Genomic DNA, 18,482 nt, shown 5'->3' with positions numbered 1-18,482 from the left:
TATGAACATAGAATGAGCTGCTGGTTTTGATATTTCATAAAACGTGCTTGTTGATGGGTAGAAACCAGGAAGGGAAGACGAGGGTGGGTGGTAGGAAGTCAAGAACGTGCTGGAAATTTACCTTGTCCGCTTTCTGCGCAGTCGCTGTTCTAGCTTTATTCCACCTACTTTTTCCAGTGCTTTAACTCTTCTCCTCTCTCTCTCTCATTATTTCTCTCGAGAGAGATTTGTTCGGATGCCGGACACAGTTTATCATCCAAAGACGAATCAGGTGCAGCCACGTCATCCAATACTGAGAAGTATCGAGATCGGTATCGAGCAGCATTGAGCCGCAGTACAGACTAGGAGGTGATGTGATTCATTTTTATTAGGCTTTGGACGGAATAATTCATCCTATCGACTATCCTATCTATCTGTGGGTGTAAAGTGAAGGGATAATTAGTTGAACTGAAATTAGATAAGGTCGGTTGTTGAATGAGAGGAGTTAATAAGTACACGTTTGGTTAATCACAGGAGGGATATTTACAAATGATTTTCTAATTAGAATCTTCAGATTATGAAAGCTAAGGAAAATTAAGAAGAAAACAATTAAGGGGCGAGTTAGACAGAAAATTAATCATAAGCAAAGTTAAGATTTTGCGAGGATGCTCAGATTGATCCAAGCTTTTAATCAGAAAAAGTAATTACTAGCAGCACATAAAGCTCAGTGCGCGCTTGATATAATACGTTTAGTTATTCCAAATGCATCAACAGTAATTAAGATGCTTCAAAGATCAATTAACTGTAAGGCTGTAGCCACTGATCTCCATCAACGTAAGAAGAATTCAGAAAAGAAGCAGCTTGTGTATCATTCAGCTTCAAAGCGTAAGGAGCTCGCAAGGTCTGGTTAGCACCTGCACCACTGCATTTGTATTCTCCATAATAGACAGTCCTATTTCAGTATAATTTACAAAGTTAGAAATTAAGAACAAATAGTCTAAATGAACAAATTAAATTATGATATGATCTTACTGATCTCTTAAGGGATCGTTGAAGTCATTCCATCCTTCAGGAGAGATAATATCAGTCATGGAGGTGAAAGCAAAGATGACACGTGAGAAGGGACGCCATGCGCGGCCGAGCAAAATCCGGCCGGTGCCACCGATGTTACAGTTGACGAAGGAGAAGCCGGTGTTCTCATCCTGCGAAACACGTCCATGAGCGGTCACGGCGCCATTGATCAGCTTCAATCCCGCCGGTACCGGCGAGGCCATGGAAATCAACTGGCAGTTCTGGATTAAACAATTTTTATTTGGGTTATAATTAGTCACATAAAATGCACGTATGACTTCCTTGCAGTGATTCAATGCTCAAATTGAGAAGAGTGTTTGTCTCCAAATCTTATTAGCCAAACATTAAAAATAAAAGTAAAATAAAATAAAATAAAATCTGATTTTTGAGACAGAATAGTTATAAAGTTTTGTGATCAATGGAAATTTCTAGAATTTTTTGTTCATATTCATGATACAAATTTGAATAATGCTTCTCAAGACTTCTTGCCCAGGAAACGTATATTTATGTGACAGTTATTTTAATTTTTTGTATATAAATGTTATTTTATAGTAGGGGTGTCAATATTGGACACGACCTAAAAATCTGACCCGAACATGACACGGAAATTTTGGGTTCGGGTTAGAGTTTTCGACCCGTTTTAGAAATCGGGTCAGGTTCGGCTTGACCCGAAAACTCGAAAATGACGCGTATTGACCCGCTGACCGAGCTGCCCAGGTGATCACCTCTGCCCGCGGCCAATCCCTCGTGGCCGCGTGACCCTAGCTTGCCCGCTGAGGTACTCGCCGAGCTGCCGCGTAAGTCACCGCTGCCCGAACCCAATCACGCCCCTGCCTCGCTTGCCCACCGCTACCCGTCAACCCTTGGCAAATCCTGGCCCTGCCCGGTTGCCCCACTCAGCACTCACTCGTGTGCCTGCATATCCTGAGGAGGTGAGGAATTGAGCGGCTGAACCCGAGGTCCGTCCGCGTGACCGTGTCCAGGCTTGCGTGAGGGCTAAAAACGGATCGGGTTATGGTTGACCCGAACAATATCGGGTCAGTTCCGGGTTCGACCCGTGAACCAAAATTGACACCCCTATTTTATAGTATGATGGGATATATTGGGTGTAGCTCGAATCGAGTTTGTAGGTATTTTTCTTAGGAAATTACCACGTGATATTCTGAGCCGAAGTTTTTGGAAGAAAAACAAGGGAATGTTATCATTAAAATTTGCATCGTAATGTATATCTCAAAAAATATTATTTTATTTTTTAATTAATATTGTCAGAAAATTCAATTAATCATGCACAAAACTAGATCTAATATTCAAATACAAAATTTCTAAAAATACATCTAAGATCATTTGAACTTCAATTTCAGTAAATTTATATTTGAGCTGAATATATTGATGAGATGGATTTAGTGAAATCCAAGGTGATTTGATTTGAATTCGAATGAGCATAGATCATGTATTTGAACTTCTTGACATGAATTAAAGCATTAAATAGCCCCTAAATTATCCATATTTATAATTAAATTGAATGTCTCGACAATATAAATCAAATTAAACAAACACAAGATTTTTTTTCCTGTTATCATTGAAGTACCCAAACCCTAAACCCTAAACCCTAAACCCTAAACCCTATGTCTAAGTGATCTATGATCAATATAATAAGCACGAGACTTCTGATTCAGTGTTTTTTTACTATATTTAATGTGAATTTTGCTTTCAAAAATGGTAAAGAAGCTCTTATTCTTTATATGAATGTGGGATAGAGCTTGGTACTCGACTAAAAATTGGAGAAAGTTTTACTATCATGCTGCTTCTGTCGACCATCATCTTCTGATTGAGATAGTCCAACAAGTGCCATTAAAGTATACTTGCTCAACCACCGTCATCAGGTCATCTTTTTCCTTATGACCATCACTAAATCATCATTGTTCGAACAACAACATCGAACCACCACCATTCGAACACCTTCATTGGACCATCGTTATCCCACCACTGGCGCCATTGAATCATTATCATCTGATCAGTACCATTATCAAAACACAGTCGTATGATCACCACCACTGTTAAACCACTGTCGTTCGGCCATTGATGTTGGACCACCATAGTCTGACCACCGACTTCGAACACCATTGTCAGACCAGTCCGTTGGATCGTCGCCATCTGATCAACACTTCCCAACCTCAATTGCTAAACTAGTGCCACCATGCCATCACATTTGATCACTATTGCCTAACTTTTATTGTAGGTCTGCTGTTATTTGACCATTATCATTTAACTATCATCATCAAACCATCGCCATAACAATCAATGCCGCCTCTCGACCACTATCGCTTAATAATAATCCACCATCCGACCCACTGTCGTTTGACTATGACCTCTTAACCAATGTCACCCGACAACTATATTATCACAACCATCATCATCTAACTACGATTTTTCAAGCACAATCACTCGACTATATCCCTTTGATCATTGTCGTTCAATTACTATCTACCACCCATGTTTACTACAGTCCTAGACTACCATCACCTAACTAGTCTCCCAAACACTATCTACTAATGACAATCTTCTAAATAGTGTTGCCTACTACTCATATATTTGCCGACTTTGTCACCTGTTGCCGTCATTAACATAGATGTATCACGTTGCATATAAGACCAATAAAAGTTGTTGACATCATCAGTACCGACACAAACCAACTTCATCTCTTTCCATTGCTAACACCATCAATGCATGCTATCATTTATAAGGTCAATGTATGTCATCAATATAAATGCGGATGCCCACTAACTATGTCATATATTGTCACTAGCAATATTGATGCACGTCGTTACAACAGGATTGATGCATATGTTATTAGCACTAACGTCGACACGCGCCAATGTTGTTGCTAGTTGTTATCACCAACATTGACACTCGACAAATGCCATCAACTATAAGGCTAATGTACACTGTCAACATCAATTATGTCTCCTGATGTCAACACCAATAATTATATTAGATTAGGGCTATGAATTAACCAGGCAACCAGCCAACTACTCATTAGTCGACTCGATGACAAGTTGTTCATGATCATTTGTTTAAGTAATCAAACAAGTTTAAACAATTTTTTAAAATACTCGACAATTAAATAAATAAGTTTGAACAACTATCTGTTTAGCTCGTTTATGTTCATTAATAATATCAATTAAAAATCATGAATGAACTAGATAAAGCTCATTAAGAAGCTCAATTAATAATTAATACATAACTGTTGAATCATTAAGAATTGACCTAGCCTTGTTATAAATCTTTATATAATATATTTTCACATAATTTTTACTTTTATTATATAGAAAATTATTGTTATTTTATAAAAAATTTAATTTTATTTTTTATGTTATATATACTCATCAATATAATGAATTTGAATATGAACAAGATTTGTTAATGTTTGTTGGATTATTTCTTTTAAGCCTTCATAAACAAGCTTGTTTATAAGAAAAAATGAAAAAAACTCTTAGCTCATTTGTTTATGAATGGGCTTAATTGATAGCTCAAAAATACTCGCTAGATATGTTCGTGAATGAGCTCTTTTGGCATCCAAAAAATACTCACATTACTAGTTAAGTTTGCAAATAAGCTCTAGATAATTGCCTGTTAGTAGGCTCAATATGGGTTATTTATTAAGTTGATGAGAATGCATCCGGTAAGATTGACATCCGGCGGTTTAACCGGCGGTTAAAGGACCGTCGCTATTACGTTACGAAACCCCCGGTTATGTCGCCGGTACTAACCGGCGGCTACACCGCCGGTAATACCGGCGGTCCTTTAACCGCCGGTCATGACCACCGGTAATCGACATTTTTCCTGTAGTGAGACTCGTTTGTTTAAAACTAAATAATCATTAAATGAATATCGAACCTGAACCAAATAGAAATTAAACACAAACATTTATCATTTTAAACGAACTAGACTTGAGCATAACTGAAAACTCAAATCGAGTTCAAATAGAGCTTGAACTAGCTAATAATAAATGAGCTCAAATATGAATAAGCACTTGCTCAACTCAACTCGATTCTTTTGTAGCCTATATTAAACTTATTTATTGGTCTTCTTTCCTCAAAAGAGAACTATTGAACATATCAAAAATGCCATAAGGCTCTTAACTTCCATCATTGAATTCATGCTCAACATATTATTTTGTTATATTATACCAATACATCCACCAATTATGAGATTATGCATCATTTGTAATCAACAACATACGCTAATGAAATCATTTCAACTTGGTTAAGGCCTCATGATTTTTCTATTTTAGGGTATTTTAGGTAAAAGCTATGGTGTCTCTTACATCACCTACTTTATTTATGTATAAAGATAAAGTAAAAGCACCGTTGTTAGACCACCACTATCAAACCACACGCCATCACATATACAACTAATGCATGCCGTCGACACAAACTCCATCCCCATAGACATTATCGCTTGTCGTTGCCACAAACATTAACACCATATGTATGCCATTTCCTATAAGGCCAATGCACATAGTCGACAATAACTGTGACTCCCAACATCAATACCAATGTTAACAGTATACTTCTTGGTCTCTCGACTCCTCTCCTCAAAATAGAACTACCGTAAAAACCTCAAACAAACTCTTGAAAGTAACACCAATGCCTACCTACATAATTTTTCCCCTTTTTAAAATTTTCATGCAAAAATTATGATGTCTATTACAACTTCTCTTTTATTTATGTATGAGATGAATCTCCATACAAAATAAAGATACTAACATTCTTAACATGCAACAAAAATAATATAATACTTAAATAATAAATATTATATGCAACTTAAGATACGCTTATGAACTTTGACTCATTTTTTTATCAGGATTTTATAATAGAAAATTTGTTCGAAGATTTCATTTCCACAGTAACTATCCTTTAATTTCCACGCGTGAAAAATCTACTCTGCTTAGCATGATCAATTTTTTATCGAACAACAAGAAAAAACTCCTTGGCTTGAAATGAAAGATATTTTGTTCACATTTTGCAAGTTGATAATAACTAGCTACATGGCAGGATATTTTTTAACTTTATTGTTTCCATAATATATATATATATATCAAATAAATTAGTTCAAAATATACTAATTAATTTTTTATCTTTATAAGTTTTAAATTTTTTAATTTATATTAAAATAAAATTAATATGAAATTTAATTGATTGCACATATATTACATCAATCTCTAACAGATCAAAAGTTTTGATATTGATGATCCATTTTTCTCATAATCTTCGAACCTGCAGCGAGATCTGGACAACATTAGAAACCCGACTTCAAGCTTCAAATAGATCACTTATGATCCAACTCAAAAACGAGTTGCACATCGTCCCCATGAAGACTTCATCCATGAGCCAGTATCTCACCGAAATTAAACTTCTGTAGACAACATCTCCTCAGTTGGATCTACAGTAGATCAGGAAGATGTCATTCTTAACACCCTCAATCCGGGCCGCCGCCACAATACCAATCCTTCAAGACTACTATTAGAACCTACCCTATACCGTTAAGTCTTGAGACTTCTACTCATTACTCATGAGTGAAGATTTTAATCTACTGGTTCATTCCACCAAGAACCAGCTAAACATCAACCTTGCATATGCCTTGTATAGCTACCGAGGAAGAAGCTCACGTGGACGTGGTCGCTCTCCACAAAACACCGCATCACGACCTCCATCTCCGAACCAGTACATGCATCTCCCCTCATATGCCAAATTTGCAACAAGCGCATCACTCCGCATTCAAATGTTAGCATCGCATGAATGCCAACTACATTCCTCAATCAGCATCCACGCCAACTCCATCCCCAGGATCAACAGTATTAGTCGCCTCATCCTCTCTTCCCAACGAGTGGATACTAGACACCGAAGCCACATCTCATATCACCGCACATTTTGAGAACATTCAACAACTATCAGACTATTTCGGATCTGACCAGGTCACGGTTGGTAATGACTTGAGCACACCCATCACCCATACCGGTCAAGGTATTCTACCACTTTCAATGGTAAGCTTATACTATCACAAATTCTTCATACCCCACATATCTCTCATAACTTAATCTCCATTCACAAGCTCACTAAGGATAACAATATTTCTCTTCATTTTGACGCATCCAACTACAAAATATTCAATTAATCAGCCCAACCACTGCATCCACCAGGGCCTAGTCACTAACGGTCTCTACCCACTAACGCTTTTCTCCTCCTCCGATCACTGAGCTCTTAACACTTCCCTCACACCATCTCTCCACTGGCATCGACGACTCGGCCATCCACACTCCAGAACCACGTCTATCATCTACAGAACGTATATGGAACTACAAGTTCCGATGCAATTATCTTCCTGCTTTTCGTGCATGGCTTCCAAAATTCACAACCTTGTTTTTCCTTCTTCCAGCAATTCTCAATGTACTCCTTTATCTTTACTACATTCTGATGCATGAGGTCCTTCCCCCACGTTATCTAATCAAGTATTTAGCTATTACTTACTAATTGTTGATGATTACTCACATTATGTCTGGTTATTTCCTATGCATGCAAAATCTGAAGTCACCCCACTTCTAATAAACTTTGCACAGTTCATACAAAACTAGCCATCCACCACCATAAAATGCATTCGCTCCAACGGCGGTAAAAAGTACATAAATCACTCTCTTCATTCTTTTTTTCAAACACATAAAATTCTCCACCAAACGAGCTGTCCCTATACCCCTGAACAAAACGAGCTTGCGGAATGCAAGAATCATCACATAATGGAGACAACTCGCACGCTACTTACTGATGCTAACCTTCCCCAGCAATTATGGCTTCATGCAGCCCTCACCGTCATTTACCTCATAAATATGATGATGTCTCTAGTCACTCATCAATGCTGCCCCTATCAGCTCCTCTTCAATAAATCACCCACCTATAACCATTTTTGCGTCTTCGGGTGTGCCTTCTTTCCTTGGCTTCCACCTCCTTATCGCAATAAGCTTCATCCCAGGTCTAAGCTTTGTATATTTCTCGGTTACTCAGATAATAAAAAAGGCTATCGTTTCCTCGACCAATCCACGAGAAAGATACTTATCTCACTACACGTTCGCTTCGATGAGTCAATCTTTCCCTATCAATCCTCTCCAACACAAACGAACGACTCTAGTTTGCCCTATAATCCATTCTTACTCACTCCCACATCAAGCTCACACCAACGACAGTCCTCCCCTCCCACTCCACTCACTCCTACATCCAGCTCCCAATCATCTGCTTCTCCATCTCCCACCCCTCCAATACCTGCTCCAACAATCTCCAACATCTCACCATTATCCCCACCCACCTCAACAGACTCCCCATCAGATGACACCTCTTCAATATTACCGGTACATCTTATGATCACCAGGTCCAGAACTAGTAATCTCAAACCACGCCAAATGCTTAATTTCCTAACCCAAGCTTCACCAGTCATTGAACCTACTTCTGTACAAGCTGCTATTCATCATCCCGAGTGCAACTATGCTATACAAAATGAATTCACAGGTCTCAAGTAAAAAAACTTGGACACTGGTTCCTAAACCTCCTGATGCACCTATCTTAGGCTATAAATAGACATTTAGACTCAAACCCCAACCACAACCCCTCCCTCCCTGCTATAAAGCTCATTTGGTATCCCTCGACAATCATCAAGAATTCGGCTTAAACTTCACCGACACCTTCAGCCCCGTTGCCAAAATACCCAAAATTCGCGTCCTTCTCACCATTGCCACTCATATGCAATGGCCATTGCATCAACTAGACGTGTCGAATGCATTCCTTCACGGTCCCCTCGACGACATTGTCTACATGACTCAAACCAAAGGATTCGAGGATCCTTGCTATCCACATCACATGTGCCTACTCAAAAAGGAAATCAACAGCATACGCTAAGCCCCTCGTCAATGGTTCCAAACCATCTCTACCTATCTCATATCTCTCGGCTCTTTCATCCAAGTCAAGCTGATCCCTCCCTCTTAATACAATCCTCCTCTCTTCATCCCACATACCTCCTTATCTACATTGACGACATACTTCTTACCAGATCCTCCTCTCATCTAAAACACATCATACACTCACTTCAATCCACCTTCTCTATGAAGCACCTGGGCAGCCCATCCACCTTCCTAGGCATTGATATCTCTCATCAACCCAATTCCCTATTTCTATCTCAAGCAAAATACACCACCTTTTTCCTCAACAAGGTATGTTATCTTTCATGCAATCCCACCATCAACCCCACATCCGCCAGCCCCTCAACCTCCCCCTAGTCAGCCAACAAACCCTTCCCTCCCAACCTATAATTCCACCTAACGGGTTCACTCCTGTATCTTTCCATTACTCGCCCAGATACAGCTCACGTTGTTAACTAACTATGTCAACATGTGCATGATCCGTCTCTGCTTCACTCTTAGTGGCTTAAACATCTGCTCCAATACCTCAAGGGGACCATCAACTACGGTATATCAATCACGAATGACTCTAGCTCTTCTCCTTTGCTCTTACACCGACTCCAACTAGGCCAGTGATATTTATACCCGCCGCTCTACTACCGGCTACTGCACATTTCTTGGTTCCACTTTAATCTCATATACAGTAAAGAAGTAGCCTACAGTCGTCCGATCCTCAACTGAAGCCGAATACTGCGCACTCGCAGCAGCGGCAACCGATATCATATGGCTTCAAAGACTCCTACAGGACTTTAACATTTCAGCCAACACTCCTACCACTCTCTACTGCGACAACCAGTCTGCAATTGCCTTGGCCAACAATCCAGTCTTCCATGCAAGAACCAAGCACATAGAGATCGATTATCATTTCATCCGAGAGCATGTCCAAGCAAAACACATTCGTCTACTGCATATTGCCTTCACTGAGCAACCCACTGACATCCTCACAAAGCATCTTTGTAACACACAGTTTCAGTTTATGCGAGCCAAACTCACGGTTCAACAATCATCGTCGGTTTGAGAGGGGATAATAACAGCACACGTGATAGTATACCCGCTTACATCATCTATATCATTAATAAAAAACAAACCAATTCATCAAAGCCACACACGTGTAAAGGGACAAACTCCTTTCTATTTACATGGTACAAGTAATAGCTTTATATAAGCTGCCCTCCGTGTAATATAGGACACACAGTAATATACAATGAATATTTTGGCTTCCTTTCCTCCTTTATGTCTTTTCTGTTTTCTAGATTACGAAACATGCTGTAATGTTTTACAAGGATGATGAAAATATGAGAAAGCTAGGTTTCATTTGGGTAAGTTTTCTTACTCTTTTTTAAAGTAACTTTTAAGTACCAAATTTTTTTAAAGGCAATGAAAAAGTAGTAAACAAAAGCTATCTTAAACGAAGCCTTGATAACTATAAAGCATTTCTCTTACCTCATATAGCGACCTCGCATCCCCAAAGATGAAATCAATGGAACCCTGAATGTAACATTCCTTAAAGTAATGCCTTCCACTATCATCATGTAGAGTATCCTGAGTTCCAAAGAACCCACAACCCCAGAAGGCCGCCTGGTCGCCGGCCACCCGTATCGCCACCGCCTGAGCTCCCTTATCGCCGGGCTTTGCTATTGGAGCCACATTCTTTCAAAATAATCATAATAATATAACATTAATCAAATTCACCAAAGCTTTTTAATGATATTCTATTATGTAATTATATCTTTATATATTTAATTACCATGAAGCTTATGTTCTTTGCGATGAAATTGGCTCCAAACACCGATAGCGATGCGCTATAGAAGGTGCCACCGGAAGAATTGGCCGTGTCGTTCCACACTATTGCCGTGGACTCCATGCCTTGCCCTTGCAGTGTTATATTCACCTTTGTTTTTGGGATTGTTACCTTCTCACTAACATGTTATGTATATATAATATTAATCTTACAAAATAAAATTATATACATTTATAGATATAGTCAATGAGCTTAAAGCTTTTTTCTTTAGCCAAATAACTAATTTCATCAATGATGTTTATTAGGCTCTAACTGGGGAAATTTCAGCTTCTCGATCTTTGCTTTTTAAAGTTTTTTCTTATGTTTCATTTTGAGCAATTTTCTTATTATTTTATGAAGCTTCTTCATATAGAGAAAGTATTTTTTTTAAAGATGTTGTAAAAAACAACTTTTTAATATAAATTTATTTTGAAAGGAGCAAAAAAATAATATCTAAATAGAAATTATGGTTGCGATCTGAAAAACAAAGGTAGCAGGAAAGTTGTCTAGGCTTCATTTGGGACATTTTTCTTAATGTTCTCTACTTCAGCTTTTTAGCACAAAAATTTCTTGAAAGCAATAAAAATACAGCGGCTAAAAGATTTCCTAAATGAAGCATTGGGATCTGCTTGGGGCAGCGTTCTCGTCGCTTTATTTTTCAAATAACAACCATAATTTCATTTGGCTGCTGCTTGATTGTTACTTTTCAGAAAATTTTGTACTGCAGAATTGCTTTCTCAAATCAGAATAGCTAAGTATTTTCTCTACAATTTTACAATCATTTTTATAAAGACATGCAACCATTTCAAATAGTTTCTTAATTATAGTTTAAAAAATATATACTTTTTAAACATCTTTTATAATAAAAAAAAAACAGTAAAAAGCTATTTTATGATTATACATTATTTTTTACTAAATATTTTCTTATCACGAAAATTATAAAAAAAAAATTGTTCAATAAAATCTTAGGCTTTCTTTTGGGCAACTAATTTCTTATTGCTTTTAAAACACCTTTTTTAGTGCAACTTTTTTAAATAAATTTTTTATTAGAAAATTGCTTTAGAAACATTAAGAATGTTGTCCCAAATGAAGCTTTAGTCATATGACTAATATGAGAGTATTAATTTAAGCTTCGTTTGGAATAACTTTTTTATTCTTTTATAAAGCAGCTTCCTAGCATAAAAAATAGTATTTTATTGCTTCAGAAATTTGAACCAATTTTATGTGCTAGGAATTATTTCTATAAGTCTCTAAAAATTACTCAGAGCCATATTTATGAAATCTGATAAAAAATGATTACTTAATAAATTAAAATATAAAATAAGTTTTATAAGGAATTATTTACATCCAATTTTTATCCCTTTTGACCCACATTTTCTAACAATAGACCCATTTGCAATATTACCTACTTAATGCACATGAAAATATAAAATATATCTCAAATTAAAGCGCTATGCTTAATCTCTTACACACACATGCAAATAGGAAAGTTATAATTAAACTTACAAGTATACGCCCTTATTAATCCAAATGATGGTTCTCATCTGGCTGGAATCATTAACGACATTGATAGCCGACTGCACTGAGGTGAAGTTACAGCACCCGTTCCGATCAACGCAAAGCGTCGAAGATATATTCGTCGCAGGCGGCAAGATATTTCGAGCAAAATCATCACAAATATTTACCTTTGGTACGTTATTATGATGATGGTGAGAGCAAAAACCTTTGATTGATGAGATTGAAGAGGGGATCATCAATGTAGTATTCATTGGACAAAATAGGTGGCTTTTGAGTGAGAGTAAAGCAACTATCATGGCTGTGATGAGGGTGAAATAAGTGCCATTGAGCCTCATTGTAGAGAGAGGGGAATTGATGATGAGGAAGAGGAGGGGTACTGGGGCTTATTTGAGGGTTAGAGTTGGACTTCAAGGAGAAGAGAGAATGAATTGAATAGTTTTGCTTGCAAGAAGGCTTTCTTTTCTTTAAGATTGGAATGCCAGTCAACCTACCAAGCTTTCTCAAGGCTTTTTTTTTTTTGGTGTTTGAAAGCGAATCAACAAGATTGGTTTGAGACAATTTTCTTATTCTTTTCTAAAGCAGTTTTATAGTACAAAAATTTCTAATTGAAGAATTTTTTGTACTTAAAAGCGGCTTTAATAAAAAGCACTAAGAAAGCAATCCCAAATGAAGCTTCAATCTGTCTTAGGCTTCGTTTGGAACGGCTTTCTTACTGTTTCTTAAAGCGGTTTTATAGCACAAAAAATTTGATAATTTTACAAGAAGGCTGCTTTAAGAAACAAGAAGAAAGCCGACCCAAATGAAGCCTTAGTGGGAGTTAAATGAAGAGGATGTTAATTTGAATGATTAGGTAAAAGGATGGTGGTTGGTTCACTGTCAATAAAGGAGAGTTAACGTGCATGAGATTAACTTTACAGGAATTGTGAGATCTCTTGGTTTGAATAAGCTATCGATCTAACAATTCTTTGTAAAAGATGAACGAAAAAATATAATAAGTTGTCATATATTTTCATTTGTATCAGAAAGATAAGGCAAATGAAAAATATAGAAAGATATCTAAAAAATTATGAGATATTTATATGGTAGTTGTAAGATAAATATTTTGTAATGCAAAATGATACTTAAATTTATTTTTACTCCTGAGATAAATTGTGTTAAATTGTATTTCTAATTAAACGCTCTTTATTTTAGTAATTTATCTTATAATCAGGTAAAAAATAAGGGGATTTACATACATAACACTCAAAATTATATCATTTATATATTTAACATCTATGCATTATTATTATTTTTAAACCAAATGGTATGTTTATTCCATTCAATAAAAATGATGATACAAGCAAGTCAAAAAAAAGAACCAAGCAAAGATTATAAGGCTATAATCAACAAAGAAGAGAAAGCTAACAGTGAAGAAGACGAAGAAGTCAGTCGGACTGAGTAATTGGCAAAAGGCTTCTTGCAACCGCTTGACAACAAAGACGAAGCCACAACCGATTGATAGGATTTCATTAGAAAGGGGATTTTAAAAATCAAGATTTCGTTGGGAAGGAGAACGATGGGACTGGTGGCATGTGATGAAAGTGGCGATGAGACCAAGCGTCTGCGAATCTGGCGACAAGCTTAGCAGCATGCGAGCTCCATGACGACGAAATTTAAATAGGATCTCAATACTATGTAAAATTTTGATGATGTTAAGTTCTATTTTTATTGTTATTTAAAGTTTATAAGTGTTATGCGATATATATATACACTTCAAGATTGTTGCAGCGAGATTCTGATTTGTGTGGGCTCTCCCATATGCCTTGTGAAATGGTCTACCCTAACAATTAGTATATCTAACTCTTTGCGTCCGATGGCTTTGGAAAATTGTAAATAATGCTGATTAGAGCACAAGAATTGAAAGCTATTGAAAGGATCAAAAGTCTGCTGATGCTGATCATTACTACAAATTATATGTATTATATAAAATGTGCTGATAATTAAATTATTATTTTTGTTCGCGTCATTAACAATCGAGTAGAGTAGACAAATTCTATCTATTGAGATATTAGTGATGCATTGCCATATCTTTTTTCAACATTACTTATTTCAATCCAAATCTAAGAGACGCAAACATCTTTGAATCCTGAGTTGGCCGTACGACAAACCAAATACCTGTTAGAGATATTTTTTTATTTTATTTTATTTATTTATTTATATTTTTATATGAAATAAAATTTATTTTAAATTTTAAAAATATTTATTTTATTTTTATTGAATATCAAATAAGTTAATTCATATAACAACAATGTCATTAATGAGTAAAGTTTCAAAGACAATAGTAACAAAATATTCTTTTTTTTTTTTTTATAAACCAAATTTTATTCCAAAAGAGACCCGACATACAACACTGACCCAACAATATCAAATCCACAATACATCAAAGACAGGACATGAAAGCAGATTCAATAAAGCTGATACACAAAGTTGTAGAAAAGGGAAACAAAAGCGGAGTACTCAGGAATGATAGCTCCATACAACCACCTCGCAGTCAGACACGGACCATCCTTTGATGACAGCCACTCAAAACAGCCTAGAACCTATACAAGCAACCACCAAGCAAAAATGGCAAACCACCAAGGTTGCCAACAAGCCCGGGCCAGCAAGGGGAAAAGCAGGGAGCGCCTCATCATCATCCAATATGCCAACAAAGCCCACTACAACAAAAGCAAGAGATAAATCCAAAGACTTTTTTTTTTAGATTTACATTTACGTCTTTTGTCGGCCACCTCCATTGAGCACAGCTTGGTCAACAACATACCCATAATGAAAATATACATATCATAATTAGCATGGTCACCAAAATCCTCTTCCTCCCCCACACAAGGCGTGGAGAGGGACTCATCCAAATCCAGCCAATCAGATTGAACCAAGATAGAGTTATTCAAAGTCCGGACCATATACATGAGCTTTCAATTCAATGTTAGACATAACTGAGATAGGAATATTAACAAACTCGGCATTTCCCTCCAAGGCATTAGCAATAGGAGATAGTTCAAACTCAACATTACAAGGTAAATTCGAAACCAAATTAACAGACAGATTAGCAGCATCCCAGGCCACAGACTTCAAAGGAGAAGAATCATCACAAATAGCCAACGCATGGATTGGCAAATCAGGTAAACCAACAAGCTCACCATCCTTAGAAACCACATCCACAGAAAAATCACCCGAATCGGCCACAACATCCGCACACGAAAGGCTAGCTTTAAGGTTAAAACCATAATTTTTTTGATCAAATTTCCTTCCTCACCAACACAAATAGTGTTCAAAGGTGGAACCGAAGAAGCATGTTCCTTCTTAACCACAACAGAAAAAATAGGAGCTAAATTAGAATTAATAAGGATATTATTATCCCCCAAAAACTCAGCAACACTCCCAACTACAACATTAACTAGACTCAACTCCAAAGTCCTTGCCATTGCATCATCAGCATTCTCCACCCCATCGAGATTAGATATAAGATGGGACAAAGAAGGGGGAGTAAAGGGATTCAAAATAGGTTTAGAAACGTCAAGGATAACATTAGACAGAGTAGAAGAATGGTGAGGACGGCAATTATCCACCACATGTCCGATACAATTACAAGATGCAAAAAAGGGGACAAATTCTTCCATAAAAACTTGCTGCATATAGCCCAGCTTTTCAGGACCTAACCAAACCTTGTCCAGGTATGATTTAGTGATATTAATCTCCACCAGCACACGAAAAACAGAAGGACTAGAGCCAACAAAAGTGGCAGTGTCAATCTTCAAAGGTCTGCAAAAAATTGAATCGAAATCGTGAAGGATACGGGGGGAATAGAGATGAGGAAGAAGCTGTGAAAAAGAAACCCAAATTGGGATCATCAGAGATTCAACACCAACGTCAAATAAAGGAGACCACTTGGTAAGTTTAATGTAACAATTATACACTATGCAAGATCTATGACAAAAAATCTCACAATAATCAAAATCATTAGCCAGTTTGATCAAGATATGTGACAGAGCAAGCAGAGTGACAGACACTTTGTCATTAAGCTTAAGATTGAAGAAGAATCGCTGAATGGATTCAAGAGAGGGAAGCTTCGAGGGGATAACCAAAGCTTGGATTTCCTGCTCCAAAATCCACAGAGAAGGCAAACCACGAAAGGAGGACGTCTTAAGTTCAAGAAAATTTACATCAGAGGAAGATCCAAAGAGCGCTTCAAAAAACGAACTCGATTAAACCTGACCCTCTAAAAACCCGGGTCGCTCAGGCAATTCAACACCATTCAGGGCAAGAACCGGAGATGGGCAAAGAAAAAAAAAAAAAACAAAACAAAACCAAAGCCAGAGAAAACCACCAGAAGAATAAGAGGAAACTTCCCTGGAACACCATCGAGAGCATCGACGCCACCGAGGGGGAGCCCTAGCGGGGCAAGAAAAACCCTAGCGGAGCCAGAAGAGGAGAGCTGCATCAAGCGAAATAAATAATAACAAAATATAAAGTATAAAATATAATATCAATAGGTCATCCATTTAAGGAGATAACCTAGCTCAATTAAACATAGATTTTAATGTACAACCAAAGATAAGTATAATCTTAATCAATTAACTAGCTTTGATAATCAATATTTTTTTCTCCCATGCCCACTCTTATGTGCCACCTTTGTGAAGCTATTCTTGATTTTAGGAGAAAGGTCATCAAAGGAGGTTCTTCTATTCAAGAAGTGGGTGTTAATATCATTGGAATCAAGTTCTAGCATACAATCTACATCAAATTTTTTTCCTTAAAAATGATTAAACCTACATGCAATGAAGATTTGATGCAAAAATTGAAAAACTATAACGATGATTCCTTAAATAATTATGATTAAGGCTTTATTTGAGACGGCTTTCTTGCTATTTTTTGAAGCGACTTTTTAGTACAAAATTTTTAATTTTTGTACTAGAAAGCCGTTTTAAGAAACAATAAGAAAGCTATCCCAAATGAAACCTAAATATTAATAAATAAGCATTTATTATTGAGCACACGTACGATAACAAAAGTATAGTGAATGTGAGATAGTTTATGTGTTTTAGGTGTGATTTTGCCTTTTTGAATAAGATGATAATTAGGGGTTTACTATCAACAAATTGCTATAGAGTACTTGTCCAAGGCCAAGTAAAAAATTTTCCCTAAACCACTCACCTACCAAATTGTCCATTGCTTTGCAACTGAAGAGATTGGTATCCACAAAGCTAACTTTTAAATCTCCCTCATCTTTCTAAACATTTCTGTACAACAACATTTAAGATACCTATGGGCTACGCTTTTTTTCTTTCTTTCTTTTTTTTTGCTAACTTTACTTTATGAATCGTTATTACACTTTTATTTGCTATTTTTTCTTTAAATTTATTTAATAATATTTAAGGGTCATTATTTTACTTTTTAGACTGCAATCACAATTTTATTAAACGATTATTTTCTTATTAATTTCAAAAAATTTATATGCAAGAAGTTATTTTTTACATAAGCTTTTAAAAATGTAACTTTTCCTATAATAAATTATGTAATATCCCAAATTTTTAACTATCGAGATATTGTCCGTTTTGATCTAAGATCTTTACGATTTTGTCTAGTTGGTGTAACATCCCAGCAACTCACCCATCTCATAATTATTCTAGAATGAACTGGCTTAATTGCAGAGTTTCTTAAATGAAATTTCAACCATTATACTAAAAGGCACCTCAATGTTTAAAAGTTCAGCTTTTTTACTTAAGAGGTTTTACAACTTTATAAATACCTTTCAAAGTTACCTTTAAAATTTTTTGGAGATGATTTTATTTATAAAGTTGATTGTAAAATTATTGTGTGAAAAATTACTTAATTATTCCGATTAAAAATTTATTTTAGACAATAATTTTTTAAAAAAATAATAAAAAAATGTAACAATATAATAGAGCTAAATAAGAATATGAATATTATATATGGAAATAAAAGGAGCAGAAAAACAATACCAAACTGACGTTTATTAGAGCCGATTAGCCATTAAAATAATAATATTATAATAATTTCCGAAAAAAAAATCTATTTCATATAATGATTTAAAAATTATTTTAGAAATTTTTAAAGATATCTTAAATGTGCATT

General features: G+C 36.2%; 1 protein-coding gene across 1 annotated transcript; it reads right to left on the bottom strand.

Moving 5' to 3' along the window:
- Positions 1-777: 777 nt before the first annotated feature.
- Positions 778-12,601, bottom strand: LOC110116144 (probable pectinesterase 8). Its single transcript, XM_020849617.2, has 5 exons — positions 12,339-12,601; positions 10,800-10,971; positions 10,496-10,702; positions 1,012-1,271; positions 778-931 (listed from the first exon to the last, which is right to left on the bottom strand). Exons 1-5 carry the CDS (start codon positions 12,599-12,601, stop codon positions 778-780), a joined length of 1,056 nt encoding a protein of 351 aa, XP_020705276.2.
- Between the last annotated feature and the right edge of the window lie 5,881 nt (positions 12,602-18,482).

The sequence above is a fragment of the Dendrobium catenatum genome, unplaced genomic scaffold, assembly GCF_001605985.2.
Source record: "Dendrobium catenatum unplaced genomic scaffold, ASM160598v2 original_scaffold_235663, whole genome shotgun sequence".
NCBI lineage: Eukaryota > Viridiplantae > Streptophyta > Magnoliopsida > Asparagales > Orchidaceae > Dendrobium > Dendrobium catenatum.
The sequence above is the reverse complement of the archived record's forward strand: the minus strand, read 5'-3'. Positions and strand labels throughout refer to the sequence as shown.